Here is a 12,443-nt window from a genome sequence, read left to right as displayed (position 1 = left end):
CATTTCCAGAGAAGCCGGGGGTGTATAGTGTGTCCCTGAGTCACTCCAGAATCACCCCCAGCCAGATAAGACAGGAAGCCATTAGAGTGGGGACAGAATAGTGACTAAGGGGGAGACTGACCCCACTCCGTCTAGGAGTCTGGAACTCCTTACACTCCCAGCCTCAACCCTGGCCAGCGGGGGAGCCAAAGGCCACCACTCCAGGTAAAGCCACAGGTGGGAAGCAGCGGGGCTGGAGACTCAGTCCTCAAAGCAGCAAGGATTACGGTCAGGGCATCGGCGAACACAGACAGAGCCAGGGCCATCCATAGACACACCTCTATATTTATATATTAGATACAGGCACGGGGTGGGCAGGGGCACTGGGCTCTCCACGTGCCCCGCCTCCACTTCTGTTCACCCACACACAGAAGCAGCGGGGACGTTAGATGTGGCAGCTTTGTGGGGGAGGGTTTAGGTCTGCTCCTCAGGAACACTAGTCCTTGAGCCTTAGGAATGTTCCTTCAGGGAAAATGGGGTGGGGTTTTAATGGGCTGAGTGGGGCAGGGCTGGCCCTGAGTCCCCACTCAGTGTCCTCCATGTCCCTCCCCCACTGCCCCTCAGTAGGTCTCGGGGCAGCCAGAGCCCTTGAATTCCAGAACTACCAGAGACTGGGAGAGCCGGGCAAACGGTGGCAGAGCAGCAGAGGGGAATTTGCTTTGGGGCCACCTGAGCCCCTCGGGTCCTCAGGTGAGGGGGGAGGGCGCGTTGGCCTGCCTGAAGCAGGATGCCTGAGCAAAGCAAAGGGAGGTGGCCAGGCCTGCCCTCTGCCTCGACCTGGGCTGTCGGGGTCTGGGCTGGGCACAGAGTCCATTTTCTAACAGTCCGGCAGGGGAGGGGCAGGCAGGAGGCAGGGCCTAAACAAAAAGGCAGGCAGGAAAGGAACCATTAGCACCCATGAGCGGACCTGCCAGAGCCCCGACCTCCACTTCCCTCATTTCGTCCTCACAGCCTGGCCTCTACTCCTGCCTCACGGTGAGTGTGATGCGGCTGGGTTTCCTTTCTGTGAATGCGGATGACATTAGTACCCATTTCAAGGTACTGCTATAAGGACTAAGTGAGTTAATACATGCAAATCTCTTACAACAATGCTTGGTGCTCGGGAGGTGTTTGCTCTCATTATCAGGACTGTGTCCAGGAAGCTGAGCTGGAGAAAGGTGAGGTGTCTTGCACAATATCACACAGCCCTTATTGAGTATCAGAGCCGGGCTTTGAACCCAGGTGTGTCTGCCTTGCTGCTATCAGGCCACAGCTGGCCAGAGACAGAGAGGAAACTAGAGGAGGGACAGAGAGCAGTGTGGGTGGCGGTAGCCCCAGCCGGGTCCCCCAAAGGTATGGGAACTGCTGACCTGGACACCAGGTGTGAAAAAGCCTGGCATGTGGGTCAGGCCGGATGCTACCGGCTCCTCCCAAAGCAATTACTGCCCCACCTGCCTCTCTGCCCATCCTGGGGGAGCCAAAGCCTGGCTCCGTTCCTCAGATGGGTGAGAGGGGGCCCTCAGTGACCTGGGGCTGGAGTGTGCAGGGTGTTGACAGGTGGGAGACATGTGGGGCTGGGTGACCACAGGTCTGTGGCTGAGGCAGGCTCTGGCCCTTCTGTTGCCACCGTACACGTGGCTCATGGACGTGAGCAAGCTTGTCACTGCATGGAGGCATGCTGGGCACCCTGGTCTCAGGGTGAATCTGTGCGTGGGTGGTGGGGAGCACTCACCAGGCCCCAGGGAGCAGAGGCATCTGTCCAGGTTAGGGGGCCTCCAGCACCCCAGGCTGGAAACGGGCTGTCTCCTGGAAGATGAGCTCCTTCAGCCGCTCCTTGGGTAGATCATCCAGCTCCATGTCGAAGGTGAAAGGTTCCTCGGCCACTGGCTGGGTGGCAAAGAAGTGGGGAGGCTCAGGACAGGGACTGAGGGATGCCCACCCATCCACCTACCTGCCAGCCCTGCTGCTGGTGGCTGGCCCACCTCATCTGTTGGGTCGTAGTACTGCTCCAGGTAGGGGTGAGCCAGTGCTTCTTCCACTGTGATCCGTTTGTTGGGGTTAAAGGTCAACATCCGGTCCAGCAGGTCAAGAGCTAGGGAAGCGCAGGTGTCAGGGGTCAAAGGGAAGGTCAGAGGAGCTCCCAGAAGCATTGCTTTTCTTCTCTGTGTCCAGAGGCCCAGGTAGCTACTGGGCCCATGTACCTTCTTCTACACCCGGTTTTTATCACACACCAGCCCCCAAGTCTCTCTCACCTTTGGGGTCCGACTTGGGAAAAAGCTTGGCCCAGGCCACCTTGGTCTTGGAGGGTAGAGACTGTAGGTAGTTTCGGGCCTTCATGTTGATGATACAATTCAGGTCCTCCTGGGAGGGGGAGCCCAGGATACCTGTAGGTAAAGCAGGTGACTTGGTGAGCAATCTCTCCCTTCTGGGAACAGAAGGCGCCAGGAACAAGAGCCTCCACCAACCTGCTCCAGGCCACCAGCCAGTACTATGGTGGTGAAGAGCAAGGGGTCTGGATTCGGGCGGCCCTAGGTTCAAATCCAGGCCCTAGCACTTCCTAAGCATGGGGTGTATGTAGCCTTACTGTTCCCATCTATCAAATGGGGACAGTATCTATACCTCAGTGAACTACTGTGAAATGCTGTAGGGGCCCCACACATGGTCGTCCCCCTGACCTGACTCCCACAGACTCACTGACCCTGACCCTAAAGAAATCTCACCTCCAATAAGTGAAAACTCCCTCCCACTCAGCTGGCCAGTCCCCCCTCACCCAGAATGTGGTTGAGCTGGTCCAGGTAGTGCTTGCCCGGGAAGATGGGCCGGTTGGAGAGCATCTCAGCCAGAATGCAGCCCACAGACCAGATGTCGATGGACTTGGTGTAGCCCTGGGGAGGAGGAGAAAGTGGTGGGCTCCTGGGCCAGCCTCAACCTGTTGTTGAGCCAACCCTGATGTTTGCGCCTACCCACAACCCCCGACCTAGGTTCAACACCAGCCAGGGAGGCAGAGGGCAGAGGCCCAGAGGAGCTAATCCACAGTTTCTTTCCAGAGCCCAAGGACCAGAATAATGTGACAAGGCCTGGGGGTAGACTTCCTGCATCATGGGGATCACTGCCTGGCTTAGAGGCGGCTCCAGGGCTTTGTGGGACACAGCCCCTTCCCTTCAGGGGTGGGTGGCCCCCCTACCTTGGAGTTAAGCATGATCTCTGGGGCCCGGTACCAGCGTGTAGCCACGTATTCCGTCAGAAAGCCAGTGTGGTCGTGCTCAGGATCGGCAATCCGGGCAAGACCAAAATCACAGATCTAGAATGCAACCCAGGCTACTGAGCTCGGTGCTCAAGGCCTCCTGGGCCCAAGTAATCATATCACCGCGTCTCTGCCCATGCTGTTCCCTTTGCTTGCGATACTCTCCTACCTATGGGGTGGGGGTAGGGGTACTGGGCACCTGCAAGCCTGAGACCCCAGGGGTAGGAGGAGACCGGCCCTCAACTCTCTGACCTTAAGGTCGCAGGTGGTGTTGATAAGCAGGTTGGAGGGCTTTAAATCCCGGTGGAGCACGTTGGCGGAATGGATATACTTGAGGCCCCGCAGGATTTGGTAGAGGAAGTAGCAGATGTGGTCGTTGCTCAGCTGCTGGCTTTTAAGCAACTTGTACAGGTCTGTCTCCATCAGGTCTTGCACAATGTAGCTGAGGTTGGTGCCAGAGACCCCCCAGATGGGGGCAGCGAGAGGCACTTGGTTAAGAAGAAGAGCCTTTGGTGAACAGGCTTCATATCCCTCCAGCTGATGCCCCTGGGACTCAACAGATCTGCCAACTCATATCATGAGCTGGGCAAGGCCCATACTTAGCAGTTGGGCTCAAGGCCTCTGCCGGTTCTCAGCCAGGGACCCTGACCAAAGCACTTCAGTTCTGTGGCCTCAGTTTCCCTACTGGGAGAATAGGGCTACTCAACTGTGGGAAGCAGGAGAATGTCCCATTTAAGAGCACTAACTCTGGAGTTCACCTGCCAGTGTCTGAATCCCCATTGCCCTGCTCATTGGCTTTATGGCCTCAACCTGTCTGCACCTCTACTTCCTCATCTGCAAAGTAAGGGGAAAAAATTGTTCTTTAGAAAGTGGTTGTGAAGATTAGCAGAGAGATGACCCATGCAGAGCAGCCAGCCCAGTGCCTGGCATGTTGTAAGTGCTCGGCAAACATGAACTAGTACTGCTGTTATAAAAGCCTGAGCCGCATGGCTCTTGAGAAGGTTAAATGAGATAATGTATGAACACCATCTGGCATGCAATAAATGTTTGCTTAAAAATAAATGCCTGCATTATGGGAATGGTTTGTGCAAGACGATGAGGAGAAACTCCCCATTGCACGCTCCTACTCAGGGTGCTTGGCCATACATCCAAAGACAGAGGAGTAAATGTCCTTTTATATTCTAAGATAAAAAGACTACACATAAATAAACAAATAAATGTCACGTGGTTTGTTTCTGGAAGACTAAATTAGGGCTGTCTTTCAGAATCAGCCTCCAAAGGGCCTTCTGAGAACACCTGGACCAACCCTGCTGTTTTAAAGATGAGGAGGCCCGACACGATGCAGTGACCTGGTTAAGGTCACACGGCAAGCTGGGGGTGAGCGTGGAGATTTCCTGCCCTCGGTTTGTGGTGGAAGCTGCGAACGGTGCAATACTAATCCTCACTCTTGGGTGGAGGACTGGAACTGGCTGGGGTGGGTGGGGCAGGGGAGAGGTGATGGGTGTTATAAGCTGCTCACTGAGCCAGGCAGGAAGTGGACAACAAACTAGGAAAGCAATATGGGGGGAGGACAGCAAAGGCAAGGCTGTCCCTCCCGGGGCAAGGTGCAAGTCCACAGGGGATTGGGGTGGGGCTCTGAGCGGGAAGTCCCAGAGAGAGGACAGGTTCTCATTTGGGGGAGAGGAGGAGGTAGCAACAGAAGCACTTGATTTTATTGAGGCTTTCTGAGTCTCAGTTGCTTCATCTTTGAAATGGAGCTGATGAGACCCATCTTATAGGGCAGTTGGGAGTTAGAATAAGAAATGTCAAAGCACTCGGCTTGCACTGCACCAGACTCATAGTAGCCCCTCCAAAAAGGGCAGTTTTCTTCCTTCCTGCCTTCCTTCCAGTCTGAGGACCCAGAGGAGAAAGAATCACCATCTGTTAAACAAAATAACTGACTGTGGGCAGAGGCTGGATCTCATCAGAGAACTGCAGATGTCAGAAGACAAAGCTCCCATAGAGACCATCTTGCCCAGCCCCCTACTGAGGCAGAACTCAGAGAACAGACTTGCCCAGGGCCATACTGCCTGGTTGCAGCAGGCCAGGACTCATCTGAGGCCTCCCCGTCGTCCTCTTACACTCTGTGGCCTCTTTACTGCTGGAAAGTTTCTTTTACTGGGTTTGTTTTGGAGGGTGGTAGGGAAGAAGGAAACAGAAAACAAGCCAACAGTCACCCAGCCCAGCTCTGAGGCTGTGCCTGGCCAGCCATCTGGCCAAGGTGAAGGATACACATCCCTCATGGCTTCCAGGGTGGGTGCCCGCAGAATGTCTCGGATGCCGATGACGTTCTCATGGCGGAAGCGCAGCAAGATCTGGATCTCTCGCAACGTACGCTGGCAGTAGGTCTGATGCTCAAAGGGGCTGATTTTCTTGATGGCCACTCGAGTCTTGCGCACGTGGTCGTAAGCTGAGCTGAGAGGGCCAGAGATGTTGTTGGCATGGCCTTACGAAAGGGGGAGTCCAGGCCCGGTGGCCCCACCCAGGTCTTGGCAGGGAGGGGAGGGAGCAGGAGAGGCTCTGGCCAGTTATAAACAATGCTGGTTCCTTCCTGCTGTGAAGGCCTGGGATCTCCAGGGAGAAAGCTGGGGACCAGCCAGGCAGCCCTTCAGTGACTTCACAAACAGAGGAAGAGACTGACCGATCACTGACTTCCCCTCTCCTCAACCCTTTCCATTCTAGTTGCCCTGACCCCTCATCCTCCCCTTCCCAGGATGGGCTCCCTCAGCCCAAGGCAGGTCCAGGGGTTGGGAGGTGTGGAGGACGTACAGTGAGGTAAATACAGTGAGAAGGAGGGAATCATAGGAGGGACTGGAGAGAAGGGATAGGCAGGGCAGGGGTGGGTGTCAGGGGGAGGTTCCTGGGCAACAGAGTTATTCCCAGATGAACAAAGGCCCAGAGCACCCAGTGGGGCTGGGAGAACTCACAGACCCCTCCTAAAAGTTGCAGGAAGGCATTCCTGGACCCCTCATTGCTCACTGGGTCCCTGGCCCCAGGCCCAAAGCCCCACCCCACCCTGCCTAGCCCTGAGCTCTGCTCTTTTCTCCCAAACTCCTTGACAAGCCTCACTGAGGGGGTGTTCCAAGGCATCCTCTCCCCAGTGAAGGGTCCTTCACTCCTTCTTCACTAAGGATATTACCTCCCCAAGAAGACTAATTCTCTTCTCCTCACCCCGTGTCTATAGGGCCCCCAAGGCCCCCACAGCTCCCCCACATATACTCAGATGCCCCTCCCTTTATTACAGAATGGTGGGTTCAAAGTTCCCAAGCCCCCTCTCCTTAGATTTTACGCAGCGCCCCCTCCCCCAGAAAGCACTCAAAGGCCCTCTCCCTGGGACGCTCCCCAGCCTCCTGAAGCCTCAGCTTCTTCAGGATGCTAAGAGTCCCCAAGGCCCAGAGAGCTCTCAGCAACCCTCCCTGCCCCCTCCCTCGCAGCCCCCTCCCCAAAGACGCCCCCTCCCCCAGAACGCCCCTCACCTGACCATGCCATACGCGCCCTCGCCGATGTACTGCAGCTGCGTGTAGCGCGGGCCCACGTCGAACGGCTGCCCCTTTACTATCTCTACTTCCCCCGGGACCCCCGGGCCGACCCCGTCAGTTCCCCGGGGCTCCCCGCCCCCGCCCCCCTGAGCCGCCGCCGCCGCCGCCGCCGCCATCTCCACTCCTCCCCTCCCGCCCGCCCGCCTGCCTCCCCCCGGCGGCCCCGCCCTAGGCCCCGCCCCTTCCCGCCCGCCCTGTCACCCCCGGAGCCTGGCGCTCCAGGCCCCGCCCCTGCGCGTCCCCGTCACGTGACCCACCACCCCGCGCCCAGCTTAAGGAACCTGGTCCTTGGCACCTGTCGGCTCCGTCTACTCCAGTCAACCTTAGAAGCTCCCCAGGACCATCTTGAGACTGTCCAGACCCTCCCCCCGAATGCAGACCAGTAGGGCCGCCCGATGACCTCACCCAGAGCCACCCAGCAAATGAGTGCTGGACCGGGGACCAAGACCGGGCCACGTGGCCCCGCTGCCCCCGCCAGCCCCACTCAGCCGGAGGAGTGGCCCGGGCCTCGAGATGGAACCTTAAGGGAACCCTCACCAGCCCTCTGGAGTTTGGCCTCCCGGAGCCAGGCCCGATGCTAAGTGATCCAATGCGTATTTCACGGTGCCGGTGGGAGATGGATGCCTCACAGATGTGGCGTGCTTTTCACAGATGAGGAAACTGAAACCTGAGCTGGACAAGGTGACTTGAGAGCTGGAAAACCCAGGCTTCCAGACTCCCAGAGTAATGGCTTTCAGAAGGAGGCCTATCTGAGTGGGCTAGGGACCTGGCCTCAGCAACCAGGCTGTGCCTGTATCCTGAGGACAGATACTCCCAGCCTATCCTTACATGGAGAGCAGGGGAGAGGTGAGAGAGCTGCGTTGACTGGGTTTGGTGAAAATATACTATTAGGTTTTTCTGAAAAACAGCAAGATAGCTAACGTTTTTGTTGTAGTTGGGTTTGGCAATCCTGTCAAGATCGTCATCTATTGATTCTGTACTAGACTTTACACAATACTTGGTCCACTTCAGTTTCTTCATTAGGACAACCCCACAATGCAGATGTCATCTGCTTTTCTGAGCTGGATGAGCAGGAGCCATGTCTGTCTTGTTCATTGCTGTATCCCCCACCCCTACACCCAAACTCAGACCCTCAGAAAATTTTTTTTTTTTTTTTTTTGCAATACGTGGGCCTCTCACTGTTGCGGCCTCTTCCGTTGCAGAGTTCAGGCTCCGGACGTGCAGGCTCAGCAGCCATGGCTCACGGGCCCAGCCACTCCATGGCATGTGGGATCTTCCCGGACCGGGGCACGAACCACTGCACCACCAGGGAAACCCCTCCTCAGAAACTTTTGAATGGATGAATCGACTCTTACAGAATGGGAAACCTGAGAGTTGGGGAGCTGAGACTCAGCATGGTATCTTCTGACACATAAGTAGATGCTCTTTTTCATTTCATTCTGTCTCCTGGAATCATAGTCTGTTAAAACTGAAGAGAGGGCCCTCAGAGACCATCCAGTCCATCTCCCTCACTTCACAGTGAAAATGTGAGCTGGGACCTTCACAGAAACACACCTCCTAGGCTTAAGTAATGTTGTTTTTGTCTTCCTTAGAAGCTGGGAGTAGGTCCTTGTATGCATTAAAGATCAAGAGACAAAATGGAACTGTAATTATGATTCTGAAATTACTCATAATTAGATCTATGGTGAGGCTCTAATTCAGATTGAGACCAAGTTGCTGGTTCCCAGTAACCCACAAGTCAGTGAAGGTTCAAGAGGTGCTAATTAGGACTTCCCTGGTGGCGCAGTGGTTAAGAATCTGCCTGCCAATGCAGGGGACACTGGTTCTGAGCCCTGATCTGGGAAGATCCCACATGCCGCGGAGCAACTAAGTCCATGTACCACAGCTACTGAAGTCCGTGCGCCACAGCTACTGAAGCCTGCACGCCTAGAGCACATGATCCGCAACAGGAGAACCACCGCAATGAGACGCCCGTGCACCGCAACGAAGAATAGCCCCCGCTTGCCGCACGGAGAGAAAGCCTGCGCGCAGCAACGAAGACCCAACACAGCCAAAAATAAATAAATAAATAATTTTAAAAACAAGAGGTGCTAATTAGATCCTTTTTTTTTTTTTTTTTAGTTATTCATTTGATAAGCTATTGAATGGTACTGTGTGCAAAGCTCTGAGCTAGGCACTAGGGCTGATAAAAGATTACTGTATAGTGTGAATTAGTGGTGAAGAGCAAGAGCTGTCTGGTGTCAGATTGCCTGGATTAGAATCCCATTTTTGCCACTTGCTATGTTATCCTGGACAGATTACACACTGGCCTCTCTACTCATCGAATTTCTAATCTTAAAAAGAAATGATAGGACTTCCCTAGTGGCACAGTGGTTAAGAATCCTCCTGCCAAAAGCAATTATACTCCAATAAAGATGTTAAGAAAAAAAGAAAAGAATCCGCCTGCCAATGCAGGGGACATGGGTTCGAGCCCTGGTCCTCCAGGAAGATCCCACATGCCATGGAGCAACTAAGCCCATGCGCCAAAACTACTGAGCCTGCACTCTAGGGCCCTCGAGCTGCAACTACTGAGCCTGTGTGCCACAACTACTGAAGACAGCACGCCTAGAGCACGTGCTCCGCAACAAGAGAAGCCACTGCAATGAGAAGCCCGCGCACTGCAACGAAGAGGAGCCCCGTGGCAACTAGAGAAATCCTATGCGCAGCAACAAAGACCCAACGCAGCCAAAAAATAAATAAATAAGTAAATAAAATTAATTAATTAAAAAAAAAGATGCACATACAGAAATCAATTTAATACAGGATAGATGGATGTAATATATGTGATATATAGTTGTAAGATCACTCTAGAGAAGTGAGGAGGGAATAATGGAGGAGGTAGCATCTGCCTCTCTGAAAAAGAAGTAGGGTTTCAGAAGGACAGTAGGAGGAAAGGCATCAAGAAGAAGGAGCAGCATGAACCACCCATAGAGGCAGGAGCATGATTTGTCCCGTGTGGCTGCGGTTAAGGGGAGTTTAGGCTGGAGAGGTAGGTTGGGGCCAGGTTGAGGAAGGCCTCCGATTCCGGCAAGGAGTTTGGATATTACTCAGTAAGCAGTAAAAGCCTTTCAGGGACTTTTGCCAGATCATTTTGCAACTATGGGAGAACATAGTGACTCAGGGAAAACACCATGGAGTTGAGCGTGGAGCCAGGTTTCCTGAGTAGGAGTGAGTTTCCCGGCATGGGAAAGGCTGGTGTATCCGGAGGGGTGCCTGCCACCTCAGCTGTATCTGAGCCTCATTTGAAGACGTGTGACTGAGCGCCCCCTCTAGTGGCTGGGGTTGGTACTTCCTTCTTCCTTCTAGATTGGATTGGGATTTCTTAGTCTATTTCATAAATTCATATTCAACTAATAGAGACTGAACATCTATTCTGTGCCAGACACTTATTTTCTTAATAGTTGGAGACTTCAATACTCCACTTTTTTTTCTTTTTGTTTTTCTTTTTTGGCTTGCTGCACAGCTTGCAGGATCTTAGTTCCCTGACCATGGATCAAACCCGGGTTCCTCCTGGCTGTGAGATCACCAAGTCCTACCCGCTGAACGGCCAGGGAATTCCCTGTGCCAGGCACTTTTATGCACTTTATCTCCTGTCATCCTCATAGCAGCCATGTGAAGTAGATACTATAAACATTTAACAGAAAAAAAATAAGCAGCAGCTCACTGAACTACGGAGTTGGAAGGAACTTTAGAATCATTTCCTCTGTCAGGTAGTGCAGTACCTCCACAGCCTCTGGATCTACCCAGACTAAGTCTTTTTAAGTCCTTTTTTTTTTTTCTTTTTGACCACACCACACAGCATGCAGAATCTTAGTTTCCTGACCAGGGATCGAACCCTCGCCCCCTGCAGTAGAAGCATGGAGCCTTAACCACTGGACCACCAGGGAAGTCCCAACCCAGACTAAGTCTTAAACCAGCTCTTATCTCTTTGTGATGTCAAGGTCACAAGAGAGGCCAGTTGGTAATTTGCTCAGGGTAATACAAACGAGTAACATTGGAAGAACACAAATGAACAATCCCATTTCAGCTAACTCAGCTCACCAGCACAAACCGAGAAAGGAGCAAATGTACAGGAATAGGGGTCAGAACACAATGAATAATTTATTAAGATTTAAATACTGATCTCTGTTTTAAATCCAAAAAAAACCTCATTATAATTTTCTTGTGACACTTCTTCATATATGAGAGATTAGCTGGGTCTAAACATCTCTCCCCTGGTATAAGCATTTTCAGCTGATCCCTTCTCTGAAATCTTTGTGGTCAGCTCTGCCTGCCCCCACTGGGCTCCTTGCCTGGGCTGTCCTCACCGGCCTTCTTTCTTGATGTCTCTCTCTTAGTCATGTCATACTCCTGTGACATCAAGTTTTTCCTTTATGTTAAATCTCTCCTTAGCCATTGCCTTTCATCCAAGTTCCAGTTCCAAAATTTCAGTGTTTGATAGACATATTCACCTGGAGACAAGCTGATATAGAAAATTTAGGATGTCCAATGAAAGTCATCCGTTTTACTCCCAAACATGCTTCTCTTACAGACTCTGTTTCAGGACAACCACCATTCTCTCAGAGTTGAACCCTGTTATTTTCTCATTTTCCATTTCTCTCCACGTCTAGCCAACTCCTTGTCATTTTATTATCACAATATTTCCCAAAGCCATCTCTTCTACCATTGATCAAACCCTAATTTCAGGGACTTCCCTGGTGGTCCAGTGGCTAAGACTCCACGCTCCCAATACAGTGGGCCAAGGTTCCATTCCTGGTCAGGGAACCAGATCCCACATGCCACAACTAAGACCCGGCGCAGCCAAATAAATAAATAAATATTTTAAAAAACCCTAATTTCATGTTTTTATTCTTTTACTTTCTAACTCTTTAACTAACTTCAGCACTTACCAAAAAGTTGCAGAAATAGTTCAAAAAATTTCTGTATACCCTTCATCAACACTCCCTAAATGTTAACATTTTAAATAAACATAGTACAATAATTAAAATCAAGACATTAACATGAACAGAGTTAATCTACAGGTCTTTTTCAGCCACCTGTCCCCATAATGTCCATTTTCTAGTTCAGGATCCAAATCAGGATCACAGGTTGCACTTAGTTGTTATCACTCAATTTCCTTTAATCTGGAATAGTTCCTTAGTCTTTTTTTTTTTTTTTTTTTTGTCCTTCTTGACCTTGACACTTTTGGAGAGTGTGTCTGATGTTTCCTTGTGGTTCCTCCTTTCACTTTGCCTCTACTATTGTGTGATGCTACTACTATTGTACTAACCAGCCTCCTTTTCTTCAGTCTTCTTCCTCCTCAGATATGCCTAAAACACAAGAGCTTATAAGGTGTGTATGAAGCAGGAATCTTTCAGTAACAAGTGGTTAAAGATCAGCTCAAACCCACTTAAACAAGAAAGGAAATTTATGGGTTTACTTACTGAAAAGTTTAGAGGTAGATGTTAAGGCACAGTTGGCTCCAGGGACTTAAACAATGTCATCAGTACTTTGGTCCCACCTCTGACCTCTGCTTTCTTCTGAATTGTTTCCATTCTCTGGTGGTTCCTTTCATGGTGGCAAGA

At 52.0% G+C, this 12,443-nt stretch overlaps 1 protein-coding gene across 1 annotated transcript; it reads right to left on the bottom strand.

Moving 5' to 3' along the window:
• Positions 1-302: 302 nt before the first annotated feature.
• Positions 303-7,062, bottom strand: MAPK3 (mitogen-activated protein kinase 3). Its single transcript, XM_029221610.1, has 9 exons — positions 6,778-7,062; positions 5,534-5,716; positions 3,515-3,704; positions 3,203-3,319; positions 2,789-2,903; positions 2,271-2,402; positions 2,001-2,110; positions 1,751-1,905; positions 303-896 (listed from the first exon to the last, which is right to left on the bottom strand). Exons 1-8 carry the CDS (start codon positions 6,954-6,956, stop codon positions 1,783-1,785), a joined length of 1,149 nt encoding a protein of 382 aa, XP_029077443.1. The 5' UTR covers positions 6,957-7,062; the 3' UTR covers positions 303-896; positions 1,751-1,782.
• Positions 7,063-12,443: the final 5,381 nt, after the last annotated feature.

This window comes from Monodon monoceros, unplaced genomic scaffold, assembly GCF_005190385.1.
Source record: "Monodon monoceros isolate NGI ecotype Baffin Bay Population unplaced genomic scaffold, NGI_Narwhal_1 Super_Scaffold_13, whole genome shotgun sequence".
Lineage (NCBI taxonomy): Eukaryota > Metazoa > Chordata > Mammalia > Artiodactyla > Monodontidae > Monodon > Monodon monoceros.
The sequence above is the reverse complement of the archived record's forward strand: the minus strand, read 5'-3'. Positions and strand labels throughout refer to the sequence as shown.